We start from the raw sequence: 25,518 nt of genomic DNA on the forward strand, positions 1-25,518 counted from the left end.
CTCTGGATTATTTTAAAGTAGTGAGGAATGTGGTTTATACGTGACCCGGTGTGTGCAGAAAAATGACAGTAATGTCGGCTTTAATGCTCGACCTGCCTTGACTGGAGAAAGTATATCTTTGTAAAGCTGAGCAGTTCTTTAGAATATCAAAAAGAGAAGGGACCAAATAATTTTGCCTGTGATAATGTTTGTCTTTTTGTAGGTAGGAATATGCAGAATGATAAGCTTAATGGGGGAAAACAGGAAAAAAGGAAACTAGAGGGTTGAAAGATTAATACTGGTTATTTTTAAGTTTGAGGTTCAAGTGATCCGTGCTCAAACCAGGGTTCAGGAATATGAGGTTAGATTGGACTAAAAAAAAAAAAAAAGACAATGAATTCTATATCATTTCTGAATTTCTGCTGTTAATTGCAATTATTGGAACCTTTTTATATCAATCTAAATTTATACTACTTTGCATTGTAAACTCTTTTTGTGTCATTTTGGATTGAAAATAAAATAAGAGAACTTTTAAAAGCTTCAGGGGACTTTAAATTTCCAACAAAATTAAACATTTTGGAGCAGTGGTATATATACATATATATAATATGTGTGTGTAATTGGTACCATTATCATTATTAGTATTATTTTTGGTTATTATTATTATGTTATAGACTTATCTAGCCTCATACAAAGAGATAATTTTATTAAGTTTTTTTTTTCTCTCAATTTACAAATAAATAGCAGAAACCATAAAGCAGGTCCAGGTATTACTCCAGGTCAACAAAACAACACCAAACCATCCTTTTATCTGTGTTCCCAAGAGACTTATTTCTCCCTTAGACCTGCCTTAATGTAATTAAAAATTTGTTTGTTCGAATTAAATTGTACTTTTGGTAATTTTTTTGTGGACTTTTCCATATTAGACCAACGTGTGTATTCAAAAAAGAACTTCTGACGAATTCAAATCGTACTTAATTGCAGGTTATACGAATGTTAAAAGTTTCCATGCAGGCCTTGAATGCATCATAATGGGAGGGTCTTGTGAAGACCAGTTTGGCCGCTTCCTCCAGCTCTCACTCTGATTACAGCTGCTTGAAGGAACTGGAGACGACGAGAGGGGGAAACGGAGGACTTTGGTATCTGAAAGCATTCTGTGGGAAAGGTAAGAGGACAAAATGTCCTTCTTGTTAATTTCTCAAACCCTAAAGAACCCGAAGAGCTCGTTTTGTGAGGAAAGGGAGAGTCTGAAGTTTGTGGGGAAAGTAGTCCAAGGAGCTGAGACGGGAGCTGGGAAACCAGCAGCCGCAGAAACAGCTCGGTGAACTGAAACCTGTTACTTGTTGGGAAGTTTTTCTGTGGTATTCCTTCAGTGTTTCGACGTTTGGGCGGTAGGAATGAGGCAAGGTATCATCGGAAAAACTAGACATTCCTGTTTGTCCTCTGTTCAACAATTTCCCGTCGAAGATATGGATCATAACTAACCCAACCCTCTACCCATATTATACTTAATTACGTAATTTAATTAGATGGAGTTCAGCTTTGGGGGCGGTCTGTTCCGATACGTCCTCGCTGTAAGACAAAACTTTATGGCCTCTTTCTCTTTATAAACCTCTGTCGACAGTTAACATGAGTGGATGGGTTCTGCTGTTTTTCGTGTTGGGAAGCATAACTCGACAGCAATTTATAGTTAAATAATTTAATGCTTTCCAGGGAGTGCTACTTTTTAATTTAGACTCCGAAAAGTCATTTCCTTCTCGCCTGTCCTGGAATATTTGTTAAAACACTGGCCTGTCCCGAGGAAATTCCTCTCTCCGAGTCACCACACCCTTGTTGTGCTGCTCAGCTACTGTAGCACAACCCCTCATATCTCACGCAGACTCGTTCCCTGTGTCTTGGCTTGTTCCTGAAACAAGAATGCACTGGGAGCCACAGAGAAACCTGCGGACCTCTCTGTCGTGCATCAGGTGGACTACTACCGTTTGTGTGTCTGCACACTATCGAGAACGCACACGTAAGACAGGCACAGGAATAGGCTCTAAAAATGTTTTCACACTTTTATCTTCCTAGCCTCTATATAGGCGAAAAAGCAGGTTACATGTTTGTGTGGTTACTACAGGATAATATGACGTCATTGTATTTGAACAGCTGACTGCTGACCAAGCTGTTTGCAGGTAGTGGTCAGAAGTGGAAATGATACACACAACACTAATCAGTGCCAGTGCAGCAGAGCAACATCTTATGCAAAACTACAGAGGACATTATCTTTATTTGAAAATCAGGATATATAACGTCTGCTGTCATCATAAAGACTTCCCACTAGTAGATCTCTATAATAATACATTAACGGAGGAGCATACCTGCCTTCTTTGTGAAGTGTCTTATGACTTCAGGTATGAATTGGTGCTATATAAAGATTGACTGATTCTGTTGGGCTGCTTAAAGAGCAATGAAACCTCAAGACCACTTTTCAGCTGAAAACCTATGTATATGGGTATCTAGTCACAGGCCTATTCTTTATCATATAGGATCCAGATCTCAGCATTTGAGCAAAAAGTATTTAAATTATGATTTATATGTTTGAAACATGCAGTGGCTGCCCTTTTCTGACTATTTCAGCTGGATGTTTCTGTTAGCAGATGAGGAGGCATGTGACATGTGGCGTCAGCTTTTGTCATTTCATCATGTAGCAGTAATTGCACTCTGTTGTCACAGCCAGTAGATGAAATCTTCAGGAGAAAGCATGCTCCACCAATCAGACATGTGGATGTGACACTCCAGGTCGAAGACAGTAATCATCAACACGCTGCCTTAGGACCATACCATGGCCCCCATAGCATCCTATCTGAAGATTATTAAATTCAGAAAATGTTCAGTGAAAAAAACGTTGTGGTATTTATGGTAGGGATGCACGATACTGGATTTTTGCTGATATCCGATATGCTGATATTTCGAAACAAATTTTGGCCGATACCGATATTTAATTACATTTTTTCCACTGTTAAAAATACCAGTTCTATCATGGACTACAATTTTTTTTTAAATATTGGTAGTCTATTTTTGTAAAAACTTGACAAAACATTTGATTTTTATCAGAACTGAAGGATATATTGATTTTTTATTTTATTTTATTTTATTTTTTTTCCGATACAGCCATACACTAATGACAAAATTACAGTAATGTCTTTGGGTTACCTGTGTATTACATGCTACATGTATTTTTAACAGTACAGCCAAAGTCATCTGCATTTTTAAGGGCAATAAGCAGCAGCAAAATAACCTGCTTGCACTGAGCTCCACAGTGCAAAAAAAGAAATAGCTTATACATTTAGACTGATTCTCCTTATTACTCAGCCAGTTTGCAAGATGGCTCCCTGAGATACTCTTGACAGAGGGCTTTAAATAACAACAACAACACAGATTGTTAAATGCAAAAAATCTAGCTATAGTTCATAGTTATATAGCTATAGTTAGAGCTTAATTATGATTATAAATTTCCGAGACTCAAGATGAACAGAAATAAAACAGCTAAAGTAGTACTCCTGATTCTCCTTTAAACAGCACAAACTAACAAAGCAACCAAGTTTAATGGGCATTTCACTGTAAACAGCTCTGTAACAACACGGTGACACCCACATCTCCAATGTTGGACACACCTTCACGCACCTTCGAGTGTGCACGGGAGACGGCACACAGAAGTCCATCATTGCTTTTGCCATGTTTCTCGCACGTCACGACATGCACGTTCTTTTTATCTCTATTTTCAACGTCCAGTGTCTTATTTGAAAGTTTGACCACCATGGAATCTGTCAAGAAAAAAGCTGACCCTTGTACAAATGTAGATGGTGACACCTGCCGTCGACCATTTCTCTATTTAGATCCTCAGTGTTAAGAAGAATCAGCTGGAAGCAGAAGTTTATGGGTGACAGCAGACTTTATAAAGTCATGCTGATTTGACTCTTAAATATTGTGGGTGTTGTACATTTCCCACAAAGACCATAAAAAAAACAATTTTTCCTTAAAACAAGGTTGATAACATATGAACCTGTGACTTCTACAGGAGCTTAAATTATTGTATCACACTCAGGTAGCCCATGTGTCCATCTTGGATGGACATGACATTATAGCTTATAATCAAACCCACAAAGGTAGGGCCCTGTGAAATACATTTTCTTTTCCAAATTCCGTTTTATTTTTTCCAAATTCTGTTTTTTTTTTCTTTTCTTTTCTTTTTTTTTTTTTGAATTCCGTTTTCTAACCTTTCCACTAATTTTACCATAAAAAGAGTGTCCTGTTTATGTAAATGAATAAAATGTTCACTAATTAAATAGAAATAGCCTAACCCTAAATTTATTGATAAAGAACCACAGTTTGCCCAGGAGCTGTTGTTTGGATAACCCTGATGTAAAATAATTATAGCCAGTGTTACAGTCTGATGTTTCCAACATTTTAAGACACATTCACATGTATAATCACATCCTAACTGATGTTTATAATGCAAATGAAGAAATCCTTCTGTTCTCTCAAACACAGAGTGAGAGTAACTTAATAACAAAGTAACATCAAAGTAAACCTGTTGCCTAAATTTTCTTTACTCTCTCAGTCTGTAACAGTCCATGCAGTTGGATGCTGCTTTCTTCTACTCCTGACTGTAACGGTTCTCATCTCCCTCCATACATTGCTGTCTGTCTGTCTGCCTAATAACAGACCGCTACGTTAATGCAAACATGTAAAATCATGTAGACTGTGGTACTTTATAAAAGCTTGAGTCTGACTCGAGTTTGAAGCCTCCGAGGGGTGAGCAGGTCTTCAAGGTGTGACTTCAGCTGTGTGCCTTGCGCACAGACACACCTCTCTCTCTGTGACTCTGGTGTGGTGAGGTAAAATAACTCATGGCACGGGTGAGTTTTCTTGAAGGTGCAACATTATGTCACACTGTACTGCCCCGTGTTGAGCTACGTGATGCTTGCCAGTGTTTTGTGCAGCTGCTTTGACATGCTTTGTGCTGTTCAGGAGGGGACGGGATGAGTGTTTGAAAAATGAGGCCGTTGGAGTGAGGCACAAGTTGTGCCACGCTTCAGTGATCCCCCAGAACATATTCCCCAGATAAACATTCCTCTTTCTAAAAAACCACAGCATTTCAGTCAAATTCATTCAATTTCTGCGATAGATTCAGTTTTTATTGGCGAATTCCAAGATTCCGTCCGCAATTCCGTCTGCGGAAATCATTCGGCCCCACAAAGGCAGCTCAGACTGTGATGCTGTATCTTATGGGGACAGTATGAAGGGATGAATGGGTGAATTTTATCTGTTCCCCCTCAAAGTGTAGTTCATAATGTTCATAAGGTATTATTTTAAATACCAGGGCAGATACGCCTCAGCCAAAACTTTTTGGTGAATTAGTTACTCGTTAAGGTAGGGCTGGGTGATTATGGAAAAAATCCAAATCACGATTAATTGAACTTTTTACTTCGATTATGATTAATTAAGGATTATTCCACCCCCAATTTCTGACTTGGTTTCTTCTGTAAATATTTGTGTACTTTTAAAACAAACTACTGAAAGGAACATGCACAGGTTAACAATTTATTGTTATTTATTGAAACATTTGAAATCAAAACACACATCAGCTGAAATGAAAATGTTTTTTATAAAAAGTCAAATTTTTCCAAGAAAAAGGTAAAAAATTGAAATAATTGACATAGCCGGTTTACGTCAGTTAGAGGCTCTTAATGTCGGTTTTGATTAGTTTTCGATTAATTGCCCAGCTCTATGTTAAGGTTTATTAAAATGTTGATAGTAATAATTTGATTACAAAAATACAGAACATGATTGTGATGATGATGGTGTTTGAGTCAGAGATATTAGTATGCAAGAAAGAAAAAATCTCACGCACAGGCAAATTTAATAATAGAAATTACCAACCTTAACATCTAGATTTAAAAAAGGACTAATTAAAAGTTGTGTGAGCATGTAGTGTATAAGCAAGAGAGCCCAAACTGAATATAATTTCAAAATAATGAAGCATTATTGCAGGAAAATCAAGTAGAAGCATAATAGGACAGCAGTAATGAGTATGCTTGTCACTTTTGCACTACATATGCCATCTTTTTGTCCAACTACCCAAAACACAAGTAGATTTTAGTTTGAAAAGAGATGAACCCAGCAAAAACCCATTGCATAATTAAGAACCCAGTTTTAAAGTTTTACACTTGAAAAATGACTTGAAAATTGATTTTCAGAGGATACTCCAACACTTAATTGAGTTAATAACTTGAGCTCCAAACCATGCCAAAGTTTACCAGTGTAATTCAATAGCATTTCAGCTTTATGGCTTACTGTGGTTGTTTTTTAGGGTTGTTAAATGAGAAGATTTTAGATAAACATAGCATTGACTTTTAGGGAAAAGGCAACATCTAAATAATTTGAGGATATTTGTAATATTTTTAATGAGCGTCTTTTAGTATTTTGGTCAAGTGGTTCAAAAAAAATAAGTCTGGCCAAACATGTAAAGTTACAGCTGTTACTTCAGTGGGTCACATGCATATTTAATCTAGATTTTGGCACATGTATATTCAGATTTCTCTTATCAAAGAACTTGCCATGTTGGCATGATGTTGTTTTCTCCATGTCTAGCATGTGGCCCCTCATTCTTTTCTTCTTCTTGTCATATTAAGGTCATCTCAGAGGACCACTGAATAGCTCAGTATGTCAGTATAAAGCATTGATGTAGAACGATTAGAATTCAAAGCTCCATCCATATATGCCAGAATTGCCAGAGGCCATTTCACTCTGGTGGTCTGTTCCCTCAGCTGTGCTTTCTGTCTCTGTTAGTGTTTTACTTTTCACCAGCCTAAGCTTCAGAGATTGAGAACATGGGAAATATTCTTACAGTTTTGCTACAAAGCAAACAACTGGAAGGTGAAGCTGCTTTTCCAACCCTCTAGCTTACACTTGTATACCGTGGGTATTGCATATGTGGTCACAACAATGCTATATCCTGTCTCAGATTAGTCTGGATAATTTTGTCAGCGGTGATTTCCAAGGAAGCCATAGCCATACTGAAACTACTTAAACCTCTATCATGCAGGAAAGAGCAGCCAGTCACTGTGTTTTTCTCTATCAGACTGTGACCGACAAACATGTCCTCATGGAAAAATGTGTCTGTAGACTATGTGGAGAATCAGGCACAGACAACCAGAGAAAAAAACCCTGTGGGGAAAAGGAGTTGATCTCTGGGGGAGTTTCCTGTTTGGATCTTGATGCCTGCAGATGGAGGAACTCCCAAAAGAGGACAATTTGGAAAGCTAAACATTTCCTCTTAATCATGTTAACTGCTAAGCCTTTGGGATGCCTTTATAGCATGTTTATATTTCAGATGCAGTTACTGGTTAACATAATCCTGGATTTATCAAGCTTGAATGTGCCTGATACATATAATTAACATTTTACCAAATTTTCACTTCAGCTTGTAGTTACAAGCTGTGAATTTAGCTTAGCCTACCAATAAAAACTGGTGTTTCTGCCTTTTTTGCCAAAATAAAACCAACCAGATATCTTTGAATTGTGTTTATTTCAGCCTTTAATGTTTATTTCAGGGAACATTAAAAGTGCAACAATAATGACGGAGATTTGAAAAGAATGTATAATGAGAAGATTGACCAGAGGGATAAGAGAAACTGCCAAGGTGTTTTGGAGGTGTGTGCGTCAGCTCTGGCTTTCATTTGTGCTGTGTGTGAGTCGGAAAGGAGGAATGCAGCACCCCAAGGATACGGAACATTAGCTCTCTGGTGGTGACATCACACTGCAACACAGGAAGAGAGAGAGCGAGAGGGAAAAAGAAAAGGATGAGAGCAGGACAGAGTCAGAGTCTGGAGGAGGAGGAGGATGTGTAGAAGAGAGAGTGAAAATGATGAGTAGAGTACAGTAAAACCCTGCATTTTGTGCCTGTAAATACACCCAGCAGCCGGAGTGAAGAATCAGTCAGTCTCAAGCAGTGTCCTAAATAGCTTCGTTCCCAATCTACTCCATGACTATTTCAGCAAAATTTGAGCATCATACCCTTGTTTATCAAAGCCTTACTTGTTTCACTTTGATTTGTTGTAAGTTTCTCTCTGTCTGTTGCTTTTGCCATAGGAAGCTCATGTTCTACTTTTGACAATCATACCTCTCCTTCCTTGCCTCCTTCGCACTGTCCAACTTTTCTGTCTGTTTGTATCCAAAGCAGAAGCTCAGGGGCAGATGAAAGGATATTTCAGTGTGATATTTCTCTCTTTCGCCTCTGCTCTAAGCTGAGTGGTGAGCTCTGTGATAAATTGGGCTGGGGGAGTCTCAATGGCTCTGTCCTATTTTGGGCTCCAGCGAGGATCTCTGACTTTACTTGCTTCCCTGGCCTGGATCTTGAGCAGCAGCTTCTGCTCTCAAGTTTGAGTCAACCTTGGAACTTTACCTCAGGTTCAACTTTTCCACAATAATATCTCCTATCCAGGCTCGGGAGAAAGGTTGTAATGTTGTGAAGAATGAAAGTGAAAACATCTGACTGAAAGATGCAGTTCTTCTACCTGCTATTTAGATTTTTGGATTAGGATTCAATTTGGCCGACTAATTTTATTTATTCATATTAGAAATGTTCACTAGATTAGTTCCTCATTGTGAATCAGTCGAGCTACATTAACATTTATTAAAACAAAAATAATAACAAAAAAAAAAAAAAAAAAAACGTGAAAACAAAAAAAGCCTTCTCATACTGGGTGCATGAGATGTACGTCTTGGCAGTGACACAACTTGATTTTTATTTCAGCTTGCATGTTAACAGGCCAAGGCTTTTAGACTGCCTGCATGATGGCAGCATCTCATGCATGGAAAATCTAGAGAATAGAAGGCTTCCTGTATTTTTTTGCAAGCTGCATGGGTCTCTCAGCCAAAACAAAATATGTTTGCAATGTCTGTCTTGATAATTCTGCAGAAATGCAACCATCTGATGAAGTTGTTCTCTCAGCTTCAACTATTGGTGATGCTCTCTGTCTCCACATACGTAGAATATATCATAGGCAAGATAGACAAAGTGATTCTCTTCTGGTTTGTGCTTTTCAAAGTAAAAACCTAGTTTAGCATTTCTGTTGAGAAACTTACCTTTTTTGTACTGGATTATTTTATTCAGAATTTTTCAGCTATATATTGAATTAAGTCCCTTGTGGGGAGGTTAGTTGAGGTAAAACTTATTAAACAAGACAGGGCTGTGACAGCAGGGAGATGCAGCCAACACACAGCACACATGCGCCTGTTATGAAAGATGTGATGGCGTGAGTGTAGCGAACACACACGGCAACTGCATGCAGGAAAACAAAAGTCTGAAAGAGGAGATGGAGAGCAAAGCCAGTAAATCGAAGGCATTGGAGGATGATGCTTCAAGTCGTAGATGTTTTGACCAATGACTTTGTGCTCTGTGATTTGCAATTTGTTTGACCTGTGTTTTTAACTGTTATATTTTATGTCTGTAACTCTGTTTATTGTGCTGCTGCCCTTCTTGTCCAGGACACTCTTATATATGAGATTTTTGATCTCAATGAGGTTTTCCTGGTTAAATAAAATCAAAATTAATAAAAATTTTTCTAATGGGTCTATTGCACAGTAAACACGAAAGCCCTTCTTCTATTTCAGAGTCCAATCTGCAACAGATGCCATATTGAAAACACTGTCCTGAACTAATTCAGATTAACCTAGTATTGAGACAAGAAAGTTGAACTGAGGCAGATCTTAAACCTTTGGACAAACAGCAGCACCATGCCGGCTCTCAGTTATCTATATGCGTGCTTATTTGAACTGAAATAGATTAGCTAGTTATAAAAAAAAATCCTCTCTGGTGTGCAAGTGCAGGCATGAACTATTTTAACCTAAATCATATTTTGAACAAGGTTGTAAATACGCTTATTTCTGCTGTAAAAGTCAGTGTTTCAATTAGGGATGTTTCGATACAATTTTTTCCTTCCCGATATGATACGTTACCAAGGTGTTTGGTATCGGCCGATGCCGAGTACTGATCCGATACCGGTGTGAACTTTCTGGACTGACTGTGCAGACTAGTAAATTCTTTTAGACCTATATTTGACTCAGAACATGGCTCAGCAAATCAAATCATAGTATACAGCATCTCTGTGACACTAAAGTTGTTTATCTGCTGATTATTGAGTTTTACTGTTTAATATTAAATTAATAATACAGGGGGCTGCATCACAGGCTCTCTCTCTCGCTTTTATGCTTTACTCAGGCACCATGACATGATCACAGAACAGCCTGCAACTGGCTGACAGACCCAAATGAATATGCCAGTTAATATTCGAGTTAGCATTCGGGCTAGTGGTAATAAATGATCAGAATTCGATTAAAGTGGATAAAAACACATTCAATATTTGGTTTACTGGTGTGGATTTAATCATTAAAGTCCCCAAATGTCACACAAATTCCAGGCTTGCTGAAAATGCTGCCGCAAGGGATTCAAAGGCATCAATAGCATCAATGGGACGACACAACAGCTAGCTTCAGGAGGAAAAACAAGTAAGAAGCAGCGATGTATGCTTCAAACATTATTTAACTTTTGCCAAACTGTGTCACTTTTTGTTGTTAATGAGGGCACCAGTCTGGAAGGCGTTTTAACACTGACATTCAGAGAAAAACTGTCACGCAGCCCCTAATCTTTTCTGCTGCAGTGTGTCCTCTGGTTCTTCTACGCTGCTCTGAAAACGGTAGCCCGTGCATGACGTGCTTTCTGGCAGTGTAGAAGAATTGATTTCCGGTTTATAGCGCTAACATTTAGCATGGCTAAACAAAGCAAAATATAAAGCTAAACCAAATGGTATTGGATCAGTGCATAAACTTGTGTACTCGCCACTACCAACACCTGCATTTTAAGCAGTATCTGACGTATCCGAACAACCCTAGTTCCAACATGGGTGTGTACGTACCTCCCACTGTTTCTGCAGCTTGCCTCTAGTGGACACTCAAGGAACTACAGGTTTTTGCATTTCTTCATTGGGTTCATTTTTCAGTCATGGAGGCTGCCAAACATGCACGGATACACTTCTGTCTTTTGAGTGTAAAAATGTCATCACACAAAATGGCTAACACACAAACATTTGTGTAGACAGATGAGGTGGGATTGCTACCCCTAATGACCCTAAACTTAAAAAGCAAGGGTGTGATAAGATCTTGTGCTTCTAGATCGTGTGAGATTGAAATGTCGCAAGATTTCTTGTTGAGGTGAAAACTGATTTGAAAGGTCAATATGCCACAGAGACGTAGGGCAGTATTGTATTTGAGGGATCTAAAATAGATGTGACAGACTGAATCATAGCTTTTTTAACTCAAGCACTGCTCGGCTAAGACTACTTGAGTGTAAATTTTTGTCTCCATTTTCTTTTTCCACCAAAGTATAGGAAAGTATTGATAGTGTGATCGATAAGGACTCGGATCAATAAGGAGTATCGATAAGGGTATCGACATCAATAAAAATTAACTATCCCCATCCCTACTCATGACAGAATGCTACTATGGGCTGCACATGACCTGCAAATGCATAAGTGAATCATAAAGGTGTGAATAATTAAATGCAGGTGCCAAATACCTGTGCATAGTCTCTGTGAAGAGAAAGCAGTGTTTATTTAGTTTTTGTATGTGTGCAGACTTGCACAGAGACAGCTTGTTGTGTCGCAGTTTGTTACTTTGTAACTTTGATTCAATTGCTACAACAATGCATCTCATTCTTATCTCACCATGTGAGCTAGTAACTCATCTATCAGCTGTTGGCTGCACATAACATTAATTAAAAACTTATGTAGTGGAACGGGCTGCTGTATAATGCAGCGATAAACGTAGCAAACCAAACTCTGTTTGAGTGCCATAAACTGAGGTTGTAGTTCAGAATAAATATGCTGTGTTTTGTCTCGCAGTCAGAACAGAGAGAAACAGACATTAATTGTCAGGCTCATTTGTGTGTGTGGCATCCAAATCTTTAAAAGCTCTTTAAAAAAGACAGCAAAAATATTTAAAATGTTTTATTTCTGTAAATTACAGTGAACATGTTATTGACAGAAGTGTTTGAAGTATGGATGTCCATAAAAGAGGATGAGAAATCATTTTTGTGATGCAGCTGAACAGTCTGTTGCAAAACAGTTTTTAAAGTACTTTCAAAATTAAAAGAGAATTCAGGTTTTTGTGAAATGCCTCTATTATTGTAATAGTAGCAATAAGTGTATAGTGTTGTAACCTCAATTGCACCATTGAAATGCAAGGAAATTTGATTTGAGGAGCTGTTAAAATGCTAATACCATTTTTAGTTTTAAACAAGTTTTTGAAAGATTTCTAAAATATTTATGGTTTTTTTTTCATTTTTATAACAGGTGGTGTAGTAAATTTGTTAAGCGCTGAATATGTAAGCAGTGATGTTCAATACAAGAGGATTCGTTTAAACATTTATAAATAGACCTCCATTGTTTTACATTTGTGACTTTCTGTTGTTCAAAAGACACAGCTCATGTTTGTTTGTTACCAACATTAAAAATAATGAAAATGTTGGTCTCTTTCTCATGAACCCAAATCTTGTCTTGTCTCATCTTGTGAGATAAGTGCCTCGTCACACCCCTACTAAAAAGCAAACCAGTTTTAAGAAAATGCCGCCTGTGAGTAAGCAGCATACATTGCTGTTTTAGTTCACCTATTTAGGCAGGACTGTGTTGGCTGCTGCCCTGTTTGTCACTTTTGCCGTCTCTGAATTATGACTGCAAGAAATGCTCATTCAAACAGCTAAATCCATGGTGTGTGAATAAGAGCAGAATTATGCTTGTCTAAACAACAACAGAAGCTACAGGGCATTTACAGACAATAATTTGAGTGTGTGTACTCAAGAACTGTCACACTAACTCATATTTACTGTACCTTTGTGGAAGAGTGAGCTTCCTAAATGATTCTGTCAAGGTTTCTGTAGTGAGAGGGACATTGGTGAGGGGAAGAGATGCTGTGTGTTTGGAAGACAAGGGTGAGGGGTGTTGAAAGTGGGTGAGACATTCCTCATAGCTTACGTCCTCCCACATTTTTTACACAGTCGAACAGGCTTGTGTGTTAGCATCCAGTGACCCGTTATTAATCATCATGCGGAATGCATTTGTCTGCTTCGAACAATCAGTGTGTCAATACTTGGACTGCTTGAACTGCTAGCTGATATTTGTCTTTACAGATGAGAAATTTTATCAGTACATCAACTGCAAGTGGGAGGCTGCAGGCCTGCTATAATATACAAATTCATGTTATGACATATTGATAAGTTCGTGTTCAGATTCAGGTCTGCTGATCTTCTGAGAGCCTGTTGGTTTGTCTCCTGGTAATGTTGTGTTTACTTTAAGTCAGTAAGTTTACTTTTAGCAAGTAACTTCTAGCAGCATCTTTAGCCAAGTTCAGAGATGCTTGTGAACTGTCCTCTGCTTCTGGCAGAAGATGGAAAAACACTTCTTGAGTCACTTTAAAGAAACGGAAACCTCCTGCATGTGAAGACCTTTTCTCTCAGTACACAACAACTTCTTGTAGTGACTGCAGTTTTGAGTACAGCAGCTGCTTTTTTTTTTCTTTGCAGGGCTGAATAAGAACTGAATGAGATGGTGAAGCGATACCTCCAGGTCTTTCTCTACATTTTCATCAGTTCAAGTCCAGACTTGACTTGGCCACTCACATCTACCAGGTTCCCTGAAGGCACCCAAGTTTTAGCTAACCTCTAAATTTCAGGGATGTTGAAAGGTCCTCATCAGCTGACATGACACACATTGTTGACCAAGTTTTTTGAAGGAGCTTTGCCTTCACACTAAAAATCTGTTTTAATCAGTAGAAGTTCAGATGAACTTGAGGCCCCTTGTTGATTTAAAAACCCACCTAATGGGTCATAATTCTCAGGGTTTTATAACTATGCAAAGTAATCACTGTAGCAACAGCTTTATCCTTAGCCACAATGATCACGAGTTAATAAGAAGTATGCTGTTCATAATACAAGATAATCCTCCAGGAATGTGTGCTTCATGTATTTAGTTTGTCACACAGCAGCTCCCCACCTGATGATGTAACATTACACAGTAGCAAAAGTTGAAAAAGGTTCACATGTTTTTCTAAATAACTTTCAATGCCCTGCCCTAAAAATAAGCCAGAAGATGAGCGTGGTTATTCATGTATTTTCAGTTTTCAAATCTAGTGTTGTTTATGATATAACTTTTTGTCAAGAGTGAAGTGTTTGTAGTTGTTTGAGTTGGTTCCCATTTTCCTGACTGATCAGTACCAGTAAATTGTAGGGGTGCAGTTATTATTGGTATGATATCAGTTGGTAGAATAGCTTAATAAGTGAATTATCACTGCACATGTTTGGTGCATGTCTTCCTCCACTCTCTCTCCCCCTAATTCCTGTCTCTCTTCAGCTATCCTATCAAATAAAGACACAAAGCCCAAAAATAATCTTTAAAAATGAATTTTTCTTATTGGCAGATGTAAATTTCTGCCAATATTTACAACCAATACTTTGGCTATAAAAAACTGACTAGAACTATATCAGCTGCAAATAATGGCCATACTAGCGGTCAGTGTGTCATTGTATGAGCAGGGTGCTGCAGTACTTGAACCTTTCAATGGAAATGAAGTTGTATGTAGCCTGTTGAGGGTTGTCCTCACATAAAACTACTCAAATGAGGTGATTAGAAGGACGTTAAGCATATTAATCTGCAAAGAGGAAGGAAGGCTGGCAAAGCTAGCTGTTAATTTAGCCACATTCACCTCTGCATACTAGCTTTACATCATATACCTGCTGTTGCTGACACAATCACGGATCAATATGACTTTTCTGAGAATTTTCTTCACATAAGACTAGTCGGCTATGTAGTTTTAATGCACATTAAGCCAATAGGGAAATGGATGCCTGGGAACATCCTTAGTCTCAACTACGACTTGGTTATCTGTGAATTCATTAGAATATTTCTAGCTCTAATTTATTCAAACATTTTTAAGTATAGCTCACAAATTCAAAACATTCTGTAATAATGACGAATCTGCTTAAATCAAGGGGTTGGAGGATTCAAACCACTGTTTTATTGAGCGCCACCTCTTACCTGCAATGGTCACACCCATTAAATCAATCAATAAACAAATCATGAATGATTCAGTCTATACAGTACATTATTACAATAATCCTACAATCCCTTTGTTTTGCACCATGGGGAGATTACAGTTTTGTTGTATGCTGATTGATATAATGAAAGTTCCTTCTTCAGAATTATCAGAAATCTGTGCACTTTCTTTGCCAGATGTAAAGAAGGTGAAGCTAAATGCAATATAAGATATTGCAAGATATTGCACATGTCAGATAAAGACCTCTAATTTTTAATTCAAAGCATATTTGATTATGTCTATATCTATATATGCTATACAGCAGTTTTCACCCATGACACTGCAGGTCTTGTTTGTGACAGAGCACATTGGGCTGTTTTAATCAGCTGGCACTTTTTCATTGTAAAAGGTACAGATAATTCATCAGGTCTTTCAAAAACTGCTTTTTTGAACTTTTATCTTCTGAAGTCTGAATTATTGAGGTCAATCTAATATCATGTAAATCTGATTATATGATCCAAACATTATGACTCCTCACTTCCGACTTCAGCTATAATTTTGGAGTATAGGCTAAAGCCGGATTAGTAATTTTGATTTTTCCCACTTACTGAGGCAGCAGTCGATGTCTCATAATGGTCACTGGGGATGCTGCTTATGTGCTGACAGTGTTTGACAATACACCTGATTAACCTAATACAGCCACCATACCCAGAGTTCATACTTCAGCAAGATGAAGTTGGTATCTCATTGCCCCTCCTCCTGAATTGAACTAGGAGGCTTTCATCTTCCAGCCATTTCCAATGAACAAGACTGGCTAATGTGTCACTACTGCAGATGTGAGCCAAAGCCTGCCAGGAGAAATGAGGGAGAAATTAGTGAGTGTGCAGCATGTGCAAGGAATGAGAACTTTGTCCTCTGCTACCCCACAGAGGGACAAATATTACGCAAGACAGGATCATTCATTCACAGCCACGTGCGAGCTCACAGTTTCCTGCACAGACATATAGGGCTGAAACGATTCCTCGAATTATTTGAGTGATTCGATTCAAAAATTCCTCAAGGCAAATTATCTGCCCCGAGGCTTCGCTAAAATCAGTCATGTATCCATATACGCCCATTCTGTGAGCTTGGACATCGTGCCGTGTGTTGTATGGCGCGCTGTGTTTCGCACGGACGGCTATTTGTGAGACAGCGCTCAGTTTGTGTCTGCAGACTTCAGGGAATTTCAAAAAGTTTTCTGTTTGACCCGACAGTTTTACAGAACACAGCCAGACTTCACGATTAAAGTCCTGTTTTGGTGCTTTCCCTCTCTCCCTCTCCCTCTCTCGCCTGCGTGCGCACGTTGTACATTTAATTATAAATTATTTAAAACTCAGCGCACTGACGTCTTGATTCTGGCGTATTTTTCAAAAAGTTTCGGCATCCCGAATAATTTGATAATGGATTGACACCAATTAGATAGAAACACGCTATTGCCACAGACAGTGACTGAGACAGAGACTAAATAGGTCAAAGTTCATCATCAGTAGTTCATTTAAAAGGCCCAGCTTCTTATATCGTTTGTCTAGTACTATTTCTCTTGGAAAAAAGCAAAAGTGACTGATTAAAAAAATGCTATATTTCTTATTAGAGTACTTAATCAGCAGAAGAATTTGTAGAGTACTCGATTACAGAAAGAATCAATTGCTGCAGCCCTACAGACCTACTACCTGTCTCTTTTAGGTCAGTTTGTGGGTGAGTGCAGGTGCGCAAAGGCTTCACTACAATTTTGAGTTCGTGTTCTTTATTATGTAGGGATTTATTCATAGTTTTATCTTGTGACTCGCTTGTCTTGCAGTTCAGTGCTGCTTGAATACCAGCTAGATCCTTATCCCTATTTCTATTATTTATAGGCACATTTAGACATTTTTATTCTTTTAGAATACTTTACTCTTCCTCTGAGTGAGACCTACTTACCAGAACGTAAAATCCAGGGCACGCTTAATTATTGATTATTGAATATAACACACTAAAGAAAATGGCAAAGCAATGAATAGCTGTAGGCACTGAGGGATGTGATTCTTCAGCATATTTAATTTACTTCAGTGGGGTTAATTTGGACACAGATGAAATGGCCCCAGTTAGTGTTATTTTGATTTCATTTTCCCCCCTGAAAATCAAACAGCCAGCCCTAGTGATGTGTGGGTGTCCTCTCTACAAGACTTCTCATTTTTATCACAGCTGCCTCCTTTAATAGTCAGCTGAAAATTAGAACTTTTACCATGTCTGTTGTCTGAGTGTCTGTTATCCCTGTCTGTGTTGTCACAAGTTGAGACGTCCCCCTAAAAGGAGGTTGGCCTCTGGTGGTGTACAGTATGTGTTTTTTTATGGAAGTGATCCCTGTCCTCCTGTGAGTGAGAAAAGGAAAAGTCACACAGTTTACTGCATGTTTTACAAGAGCTTTTAAGTTTCAGCAGTCAGTAAAGAATTTCCACAAAAGCTCAGTTCATATATAGCCTTGGTTCCCAACCTTTTTTTCACTGAGCCCCCCCCCTTCACATATCTAAGAAGAGCTGCCCCCCCCAGGATCCTGACAAAAATTTTTAAAATAGTGACATATTGCTGTTAAAATACACATCAAATTAATGATTTTCATCACTAAGCCATTTAAGCAAAACAAAATGGCCAAAAACACAAGTGTGATGACCAAAAGGCTTTCGTATGAACAATTCATGTGTTTTATCAATTATTTGGTAGTTTGAGTGACCATAGTTTTAGCAACCTCAGAGCAGACAGACTCTCGCACCCCCTGAAATCTCTGGCAACCCCCCAAGAGGGGCCTGGACCCCAGGTTGGGAACGAAGGACCTATAGCTTTTATGAAAAATATAGTGGACTGTGTGTTACTGTTTAGTGTCATTAAGGCATCATACGTTTGTTAGTTTGTCAGAGCGGTCTATAAGGGAGGCACCATTTGTGTGGGGTTCCTCCCTGTGCTAATAAAATTAATTGAAGTCACCTGAGGGGATAAAGAGGGAGAGGGAATAAAGAAAATGCAAAATGGTTCAAATCCAGTTGTCACCACAGTTTTACATGTTCTTCCTCAGGAGTGAGCATGTCTTACCAGGAAGCTTGTGAGGATGAAAAATGGGGATTAAGAATGGAAATGGAGAAAACCACAAAACATGTAAATCTTACAGATGTAATTTGAAAAGTATTTGCTGTTGTTGTTTTGTCTCTTTAAGCTTTCTGCAGTTGCAAAATCTTTGGCGTTTTCCCCCCTTTGTGTACCTTTACTTGAGAGGACAGCTGAAGACAGACAGGAAGTGTTGGTGGAGAGAGGCATGGAGCAGACATTGCAAGAATAGGGATTCAAACCTGCAACCAGTGCTTTAAGGACAGTAGCCCATGTGCATGGGGGTCTGCTGTACTAAGTTTATTAAAATGTAGATGATATTGTTAGAATATTCATACAAACAATATCTATCGTTCAAATGAATACTTAATGGATTCATTTTACAGAGTTAACTGACTTTGGAACTGAGTCGTTACTACACCACATTACAGAACATGCCTTTTAGGCTTTTATTTGGTGATTTTTTTATTCTGAGTCTTTCTTCTTGTCTTTGTGTTGGCACAGTGTGTGCAAACATTAATGCAAAGGCAAGGGACCATTATTCCCACTAAGTGCCATGTGCTGCCACTACCACAGACTGCATGCTGTGAAGGCTGTGTCATCAATAAGCTGCATTATTCTTTCACAGCACAAGATCGCACAACTAGACCCATTTTGTCAAGCTTTCTGGGTGTGCATGGCATCGTCTGTGTGTGTTTGTGTGTTTGCTTGTCTTCCCTCTGGCAGTGACAGTATGATGTATGGAGTAGCAGCAGCCTGCTATCACAGAGAACAGGTGGCTCTCTCCAGAGACAAACTGACAACACTGGCCTGATTTAATGTGTGGGAGAGAAAAGCAATCTGAACAATTGTCTTTTTATTCTAGTGAAAATGGTAGCTGTTGTAACAGTTGGTGAAGGAAGAAAAGGCTGAGGCCAATACATGGCAAATAAATTAAATGAAGGATGTAACATTACGCCTCATTTTAACAGAAACATCCGAAATCCTCCCTTTGTTTAAGGTTGGGGACTTTTTTCTATAAAGCTGGGGTAAGTATCCGCCAGGGTTTTTCTTTCACAGTAGAAGACTTTTTTCACTTTGAACCGAGGAGCCACTATGCTGTCTGAAATAAATAACTTTGCTTCTGTAACTATGAATGTTTTGCATCAACCCTCCTGACTGAAGACAATTAATCCAGGACTTAATATGAAGGAAAATAAGTTCAATAACAACTATTTTCCATGATGATCATTGATTTTAAAAAAACTAACGAGAAATTTTTTTTTTTTTAATAAGAAGAAGAGACTAAATATTAGTGCTATGCTGTCAAACAGTCAAAACCCATACTTCTCCACTGTGCATATGAACTAAATACAAGACTGAATCTGTAGCTCTTCCATATATGCCACAGGTGGTAATCACATTCAGTTAATTGATGTTGTACCCTCAACTGGTTTAAAAAGCCCTGTCAACTCTGGCTGCTGCTTAAAGAGGCATTCAGTCTTGGAGTACCATTAAGGGTATCAGTATCAATTGAATTAACTTCATCCTTGTTGGCAAAGTACTGCACTAAAAGTTGTCATAAAGGCATGTCAGTATTTTTATCATTTTAAATTATAGTATTAGTAGTCATCGTTATGGGGGCTTTTTACATTTATATGTTGCAGTTTTTCTTTGTCAGTCTAAATAATTTTAAGATTTGACTAGAAGTAATTTAAAAAGTACTTAAAAAATTTATTTCTTTTTTTATGGCTGAATCACAATCTCAGTTATATCACAATTATTTTTTCCTCATATTTTTTAGGCTTATTGTATGTCATTGACCGAGAAATAAACATATTCCCACATACATTTTTTAGATGCACAAATACCGAGTTTAAAAGTGAACAATATTTTCGATCAGCAACATGTTGGTCGATGCATGAAACATTTAAATATTTGACATTTTATAGCTGGCACCACAGGGTAAGGGGGGTTCTGGAGGTGTTCTCCCAATTTTTTATGCATTTAACATTCTATTTTAGTGGCTATTAGGCACAGTTTTATACAGTAATATTTATCTTGAAATGTAGAATACAAGAGAGTTCATACAGCTGTAGCTTTATACAGATAGCCTATTCATATGTGATATTATGACAGTCACATTAGCTTTGTTTATAGACCAGTAAGAATGACAAAATCAGCTAATTTAAACACAACCCAAAATTAGAATGTAGATCCAAGTAGAATGCAATTCCCCTGATCTTTTAGCTTTAGCAGATCGGCGATACATTTTATTTCCTCAACTTTGGAGTTAGAGAGAGGGGGGGAATGACCAGCAGGAAAGGAGCTACAGGCTGGATTAGAGCTTTGGCTACATGTTTTGGGGACAACAGACTCCTTACATGGGTGCTGAATTCACCATGTAACCCCGCCCCACTGTAATTCATTTTTATTGACTAATCTGGTCTAAAATCTCTTTGAGTTGTGAACATAAAGTAGACAGAGATTTTTAAAAAAGTATATATTGAAAATAAATTAGAAGTGACCAAAAATAATCAGCATTTCTTCTAAAAATATAATAATAAACAAAAAAAATTCCAATTGCCATCTCAAAATTAGAGTTCCTGTGAATTTATTAGTCGTTATCTCTGTTGTGGTCTCATTCGTTTATGACTTTTTTCATGACAATAAAAAAAGTGCTTTTGAAAATGCTTAGACCACTTTGTAATCCTGTATAACAAGCTATGAACACACACAACATCACCTTTTAAGTTGAAGCAGTAAACTTGTTGGCAAGCACTTACTTGTTACGCATGTGACAGTTATGGGAGATTATCATTTATCTAGTGCCTTGTTTATATCAACCTGGCAGAATTAAGTATCTCTTAAGATCTGTTTTTGTCACAAGGATAACTATCATACTCTCCGACTTTTGAAAGCTTCACTGTGTCAACCAGTTAGCTGCTCTTTAGAGTGCAGTAAACAAGTGTGTGGTGAGGTTTCGGTGATAACAGCTGGCCTGCTGTGGCTGAAAGCAAAGTCACAAATCCTAAAACTAAAAATATGAGCTGAAAGTTGCTAAAATGTTTCACAGCTGTACGAATAATCCTTTGATACATTTTTTATATAAAAGTATTGATGAGAGCTGCTTTATTCACTGTCTTATGTGCTTCTCTAGCATTCTGGTTAAAAGCAGAAGTGTAGTTCTTGTTTCGTTCTAAGTATGCTTATAACTGTGCTGGCGGGCAGCCACTACGCTGTCTCATCACCTACAGCCTTCTATCCATTATTGTCAGCTTGTGGGAGATGGTTATTGATTTCAGTGTGTTTGTGTGCATGGCCACATCTTTTTCTGAGATGATTCAGTCAGTAACATACACACCTCTTAAATAAACAGCACAACAAAATGAGGGAGAAACCAAGGGTGACAACAGAAACCTGAAGGAGCTGTAACTCTCATAGCCACAGGGATGTAGAAATGACACACTAAAGACTGTTTTTAACTTTATCTCCTCCTGTTCTCTCACTCCACTGTCTTTCCAGACCAGTGCTAAACCCCTCTGTTTTTCACCTCACACAGAGGAAAGGGAAGAGGGTGTGGCTCTTAAACACACTTCCATCTCTCCATTTTTCCTCTCAATCCCACTCAGACTATTTCTGGTTTCATTGTTTCTCCTGTATATCTGACGAGACCTATTCTGTACAGTTTACTCAGTGTTTGGGGGGGGTTATACAAAAGGACTGAAATGCATGAGATTGAACAAGGTGTTTTCTGTTTCTTTTTATTCTGTAGATGGCTGCCATCAGGAAGAAGTTGGTGATAGTTGGAGATGGTGCATGTGGGAAGACTTGTCTGCTCATTGTCTTCAGTAAAGACCAGTTCCCAGAGGTCTACGTCCCCACCGTGTTTGAAAACTACATCGCAGACATTGAAGTTGACTGCAAACAGGTACTTTTATTTGTTATGGTTGGCTTAATATGAATGATTAGCATCAGTAGAAGGAAGTCACTTAGATTTTGTCATGTAAAAATGACTGAAGTAAAATTTAAGTCAAAAGAAAATACTTGAGCTTGTCTATTTTATTGTACTTTAAACTACATCTGTGACCCTTCTACTAGTTACTAGTTGCTTTTTAATTCACTTTCATATTTTTCGCTTTGCAGAATTTTAGAATAACACACACTGATAAATATGGTATATAAAACTGAAGTTTGTTTTCTTCTTGGCTTCTGCAAATACATTGTTTTCAAATAGTTAATGCCCTGAAGAAGCTAGTTTATCAAGTACTTTACAAAAATGCTCTGACAGAATCACTTGTGCCGGCAATTTTGAAATAGAATGTGAATTTGTCAGGGTTCATGTTATTTATAGTTAGAGATGCAACAGTTCTCAATATGATATTGAACTGTTTGGGTAGGCGCCCCCTGTTCAGTGCACATTTGTGAATTATATTTTTTCCAGTTATGCATATAACTACTTTCCATGTATCACCCATTTCTTTGAATTGGTACCATTTATGCTTGTAAGTCTTCGCACTGGAGAGGGTCTGGCTGTAGTCTATATACTACATCTCTGATGGCTAATAACAGACTTTTCATCTGAGACACTTTATATCTCAGAAAGGAAGTGGCATAATTTGCCAGTACAATGTATTTCCCGTTTTAGATTTTTTTTTTTTAAATTCAACATTATACTTAAACAAAACCTGGCAGTTACATTCATGAAGAAAACACCCAAACATTTTGGACTTCAATTAAAAATAAAGAAGGTCAGAATTCTAATTTAGGATTAAATTTTGCAGAGACCCATTTTAGAAGTTGTTACACAAACAGTAGCCTGCTTTAGCTTTATTAGCTATGCTAGCTACATGATTAACATTGCTACATAAGACACTATTGTCAATTTAGATTTAGCAACATGAGCCTTAGCATATGTAGCTTAAACTAATATCACTATGTAGACAACGAACATAGCTACGCAGTTTACATAGCAGCTTTGTGATCTTAGCTTTAGCTACATCAGCTACATTAGCTACATTTCTCCTTTTTCTATAGCCAAGTTAGCTTTAGAAACGTGAGCTTTAGCAAACGTACGATAAGCAAACGATAACGTAGATTTGTAGCTGCTTTGTGAGCTTAGCTGTAGCAAGATGGGTTAAGTAGCTCTGTAAGCTGTATAGCCTACCCAGCCAACAGAGCTACATAAGCTATGTTTGCTGCGTTAGAGTGTTTTCATGGGGGATTAGCTTTTTTTTTTTCTGCAAGCAGACTGCCTACTCGACTTTATTAAATGTTTCTTAATCAGGTTTTCCAGGTCAGGTTTTTAACTTAGAACTTTTGGTATCCTAACCCTTACCCTAACCCTAAACAGAAGTTTAATCTGATTTTATTTCTAAAGTTGTAGCTTGCATTTCTATTCTGAGAATCACTGTGTCTCAGATGAACAGTCTGTGAGGGTGTCTTTCAGAGATGAACATTGACTTTGACCTGACTTTTGGTGCATTGGGATAAATAAACTCATCACAATGAGAAAACACTGAAACCAAGGTCTGGAATTAAAACCGGACAGAAACTGGCACCGTCTGCTGTAAAACGAATTATCCTTCGGGGAAAATAAAGTTGACCTTATCTTAACTTAAGGTCATAAAAATAGTAAATGAAGTTTCAGATTAGGCATATTGAACAACAACATAATACAGTTGTCTCTTGGCTCTTATTCTGCACACAGACCTTAAAAGTCAGATTATGAATTTTGTCTTTTTTTTTCATTTAAAATTATTTTCCAGTGAATGTTAATGCATCTTCAACCACTAATAACAAAGGTTCTCAGATCAGACAGGTTTGTTTGACAGTAAAACCGATGTCTCAGTCTTAAAAATATGACCCTGTTGGCCCTGCTGGTTGAGAATCATGTGCTGACGGGGATAAGAGCCGATTGTGACCAAATCTTTGTGGCTTTCATTGTTATAAAGCTGCAGACCTCCAGCCAACAACAGGAAATGGATCAGTGCCACCTTCCTGCCCAGTTGAACCCCCTGCCCCCCGCCTATCCACCCACGCCTCATAACTCCTCATACATCATGACTAATGTCTCATTTCCTGTTCCTGTTTCCTGTGCGGTGTAATACAAAGTTAACTGTACTTTCAGCATCTGTAATGTGGTCTACACATTATAAACCCTGATATGTGGTGGTGAAGTATACTTCCCAAGTCACTGTCACTGCTGAAACTCAGCCGCTCTCCTCTTAACTTTGTATTACTTGGCTGATGTTTAAAAAAGAAGGGAGAAGAAGGCTGGACTGAGGATTTCAGCCAACTCCTGAGAGACACCTAGTGGGAAAATCTTCAGATGTCATTGATTTGTGTTGCTGACCTTTCCTAGATTCTATATGTGGTAAAGCTCTGCCTGCTTTCTATATACTTTGTTTAATTCTCTGCCTGTGCTGCTGTATAAGCCATTACAGCAGCACAGTTTGCCAGTCTTGCCAAAGTAAGTCATTTTTAGTTTAGAAGGCAGGAATGTTCAGATGGGCTGCTTGACTGCTGTACTTGCTCTCTGGGGGGCAATTAAAACAGTTTTGACCAATTCTAGTCCATGTGAGGTGCAGTTTTCCAGCTGTGACTGTAATTTGGGTGAGGCTAGAGCAAAGAGGCCACATTTAGAAGCTTTCATACTCAAAGCTACAAGGCTTCATTGTAAAAGGCAATTTATTATTTGCATTTGGGTTGCATTGTTGTGTATACACCGTCTCTCGCTGAGTACTTTAGCTTAAATTTAAGCATATGCTTTATCTGGAACAGGTCAGGCACTGTGGGATTTCCACCAGTTTGATTAAGAGCTGAAAAGAAACCTACAGTAGCCAAGACGCCCTTGAAGGAGTTGCTTTTGAGGCTTTTTATTGTGGGAAGCATTGTCTAAATCTTTTTTTTTTTTCTTTTTTTCATTTTGCATCTTTATTCCTCATATTTGTTCTGTCTAATGTACCCCACCCCCCACCCCCATTAAACTGCCAACCCTTTTTTAAAAGTACATTTCTTCATTGTGATTTCTCCTTCTCTTTCAGGTTGAGTTAGCATTGTGGGATACAGCAGGCCAAGAAGACTACGACAGGCTGAGGCCTCTCTCGTACCCTGACACAGACGTCATCCTCATGTGTTTCTCCATAGATAGCCCAGACAGTTTAGGTAAGGTCAAACACCTCCATTACCTATTTATCAGCGCTGAAGCTGACTGAAAAAGAAAATTTTAGACTTCCACTCATGAAATTTGGGTTATAAGCTCTTTTATAACCTTTGTATTAGTTAGCGGGGGTGGCAGTAAACCAGTATGAGCAC

The 25,518-nt window shown here is 38.1% G+C and overlaps 1 protein-coding gene across 1 annotated transcript in view; it reads left to right on the forward strand.

Moving 5' to 3' along the window:
- The first annotated feature begins 1,018 nt into the window (after positions 1-1,018).
- LOC121518101 (rho-related GTP-binding protein RhoA-D) overlaps positions 1,019-25,518 on the forward strand; it is a 28,414-nt gene continuing 3,914 nt past the window's right edge. The window contains exons 1-3 of the mRNA XM_041800318.1: positions 1,019-1,144; positions 21,977-22,132; positions 25,248-25,368. Coding sequence (XP_041656252.1) covers positions 21,977-22,132; positions 25,248-25,368 — 277 coding nt within the window. The 5' untranslated portion in view covers positions 1,019-1,144. The remainder of the gene's footprint in view (positions 1,145-21,976; positions 22,133-25,247; positions 25,369-25,518) is intronic.

This window comes from Cheilinus undulatus, linkage group 11 (assembly GCF_018320785.1).
Source record: "Cheilinus undulatus linkage group 11, ASM1832078v1, whole genome shotgun sequence".
Classification (NCBI taxonomy): Eukaryota; Metazoa; Chordata; class Actinopteri; order Labriformes; family Labridae; genus Cheilinus; species Cheilinus undulatus.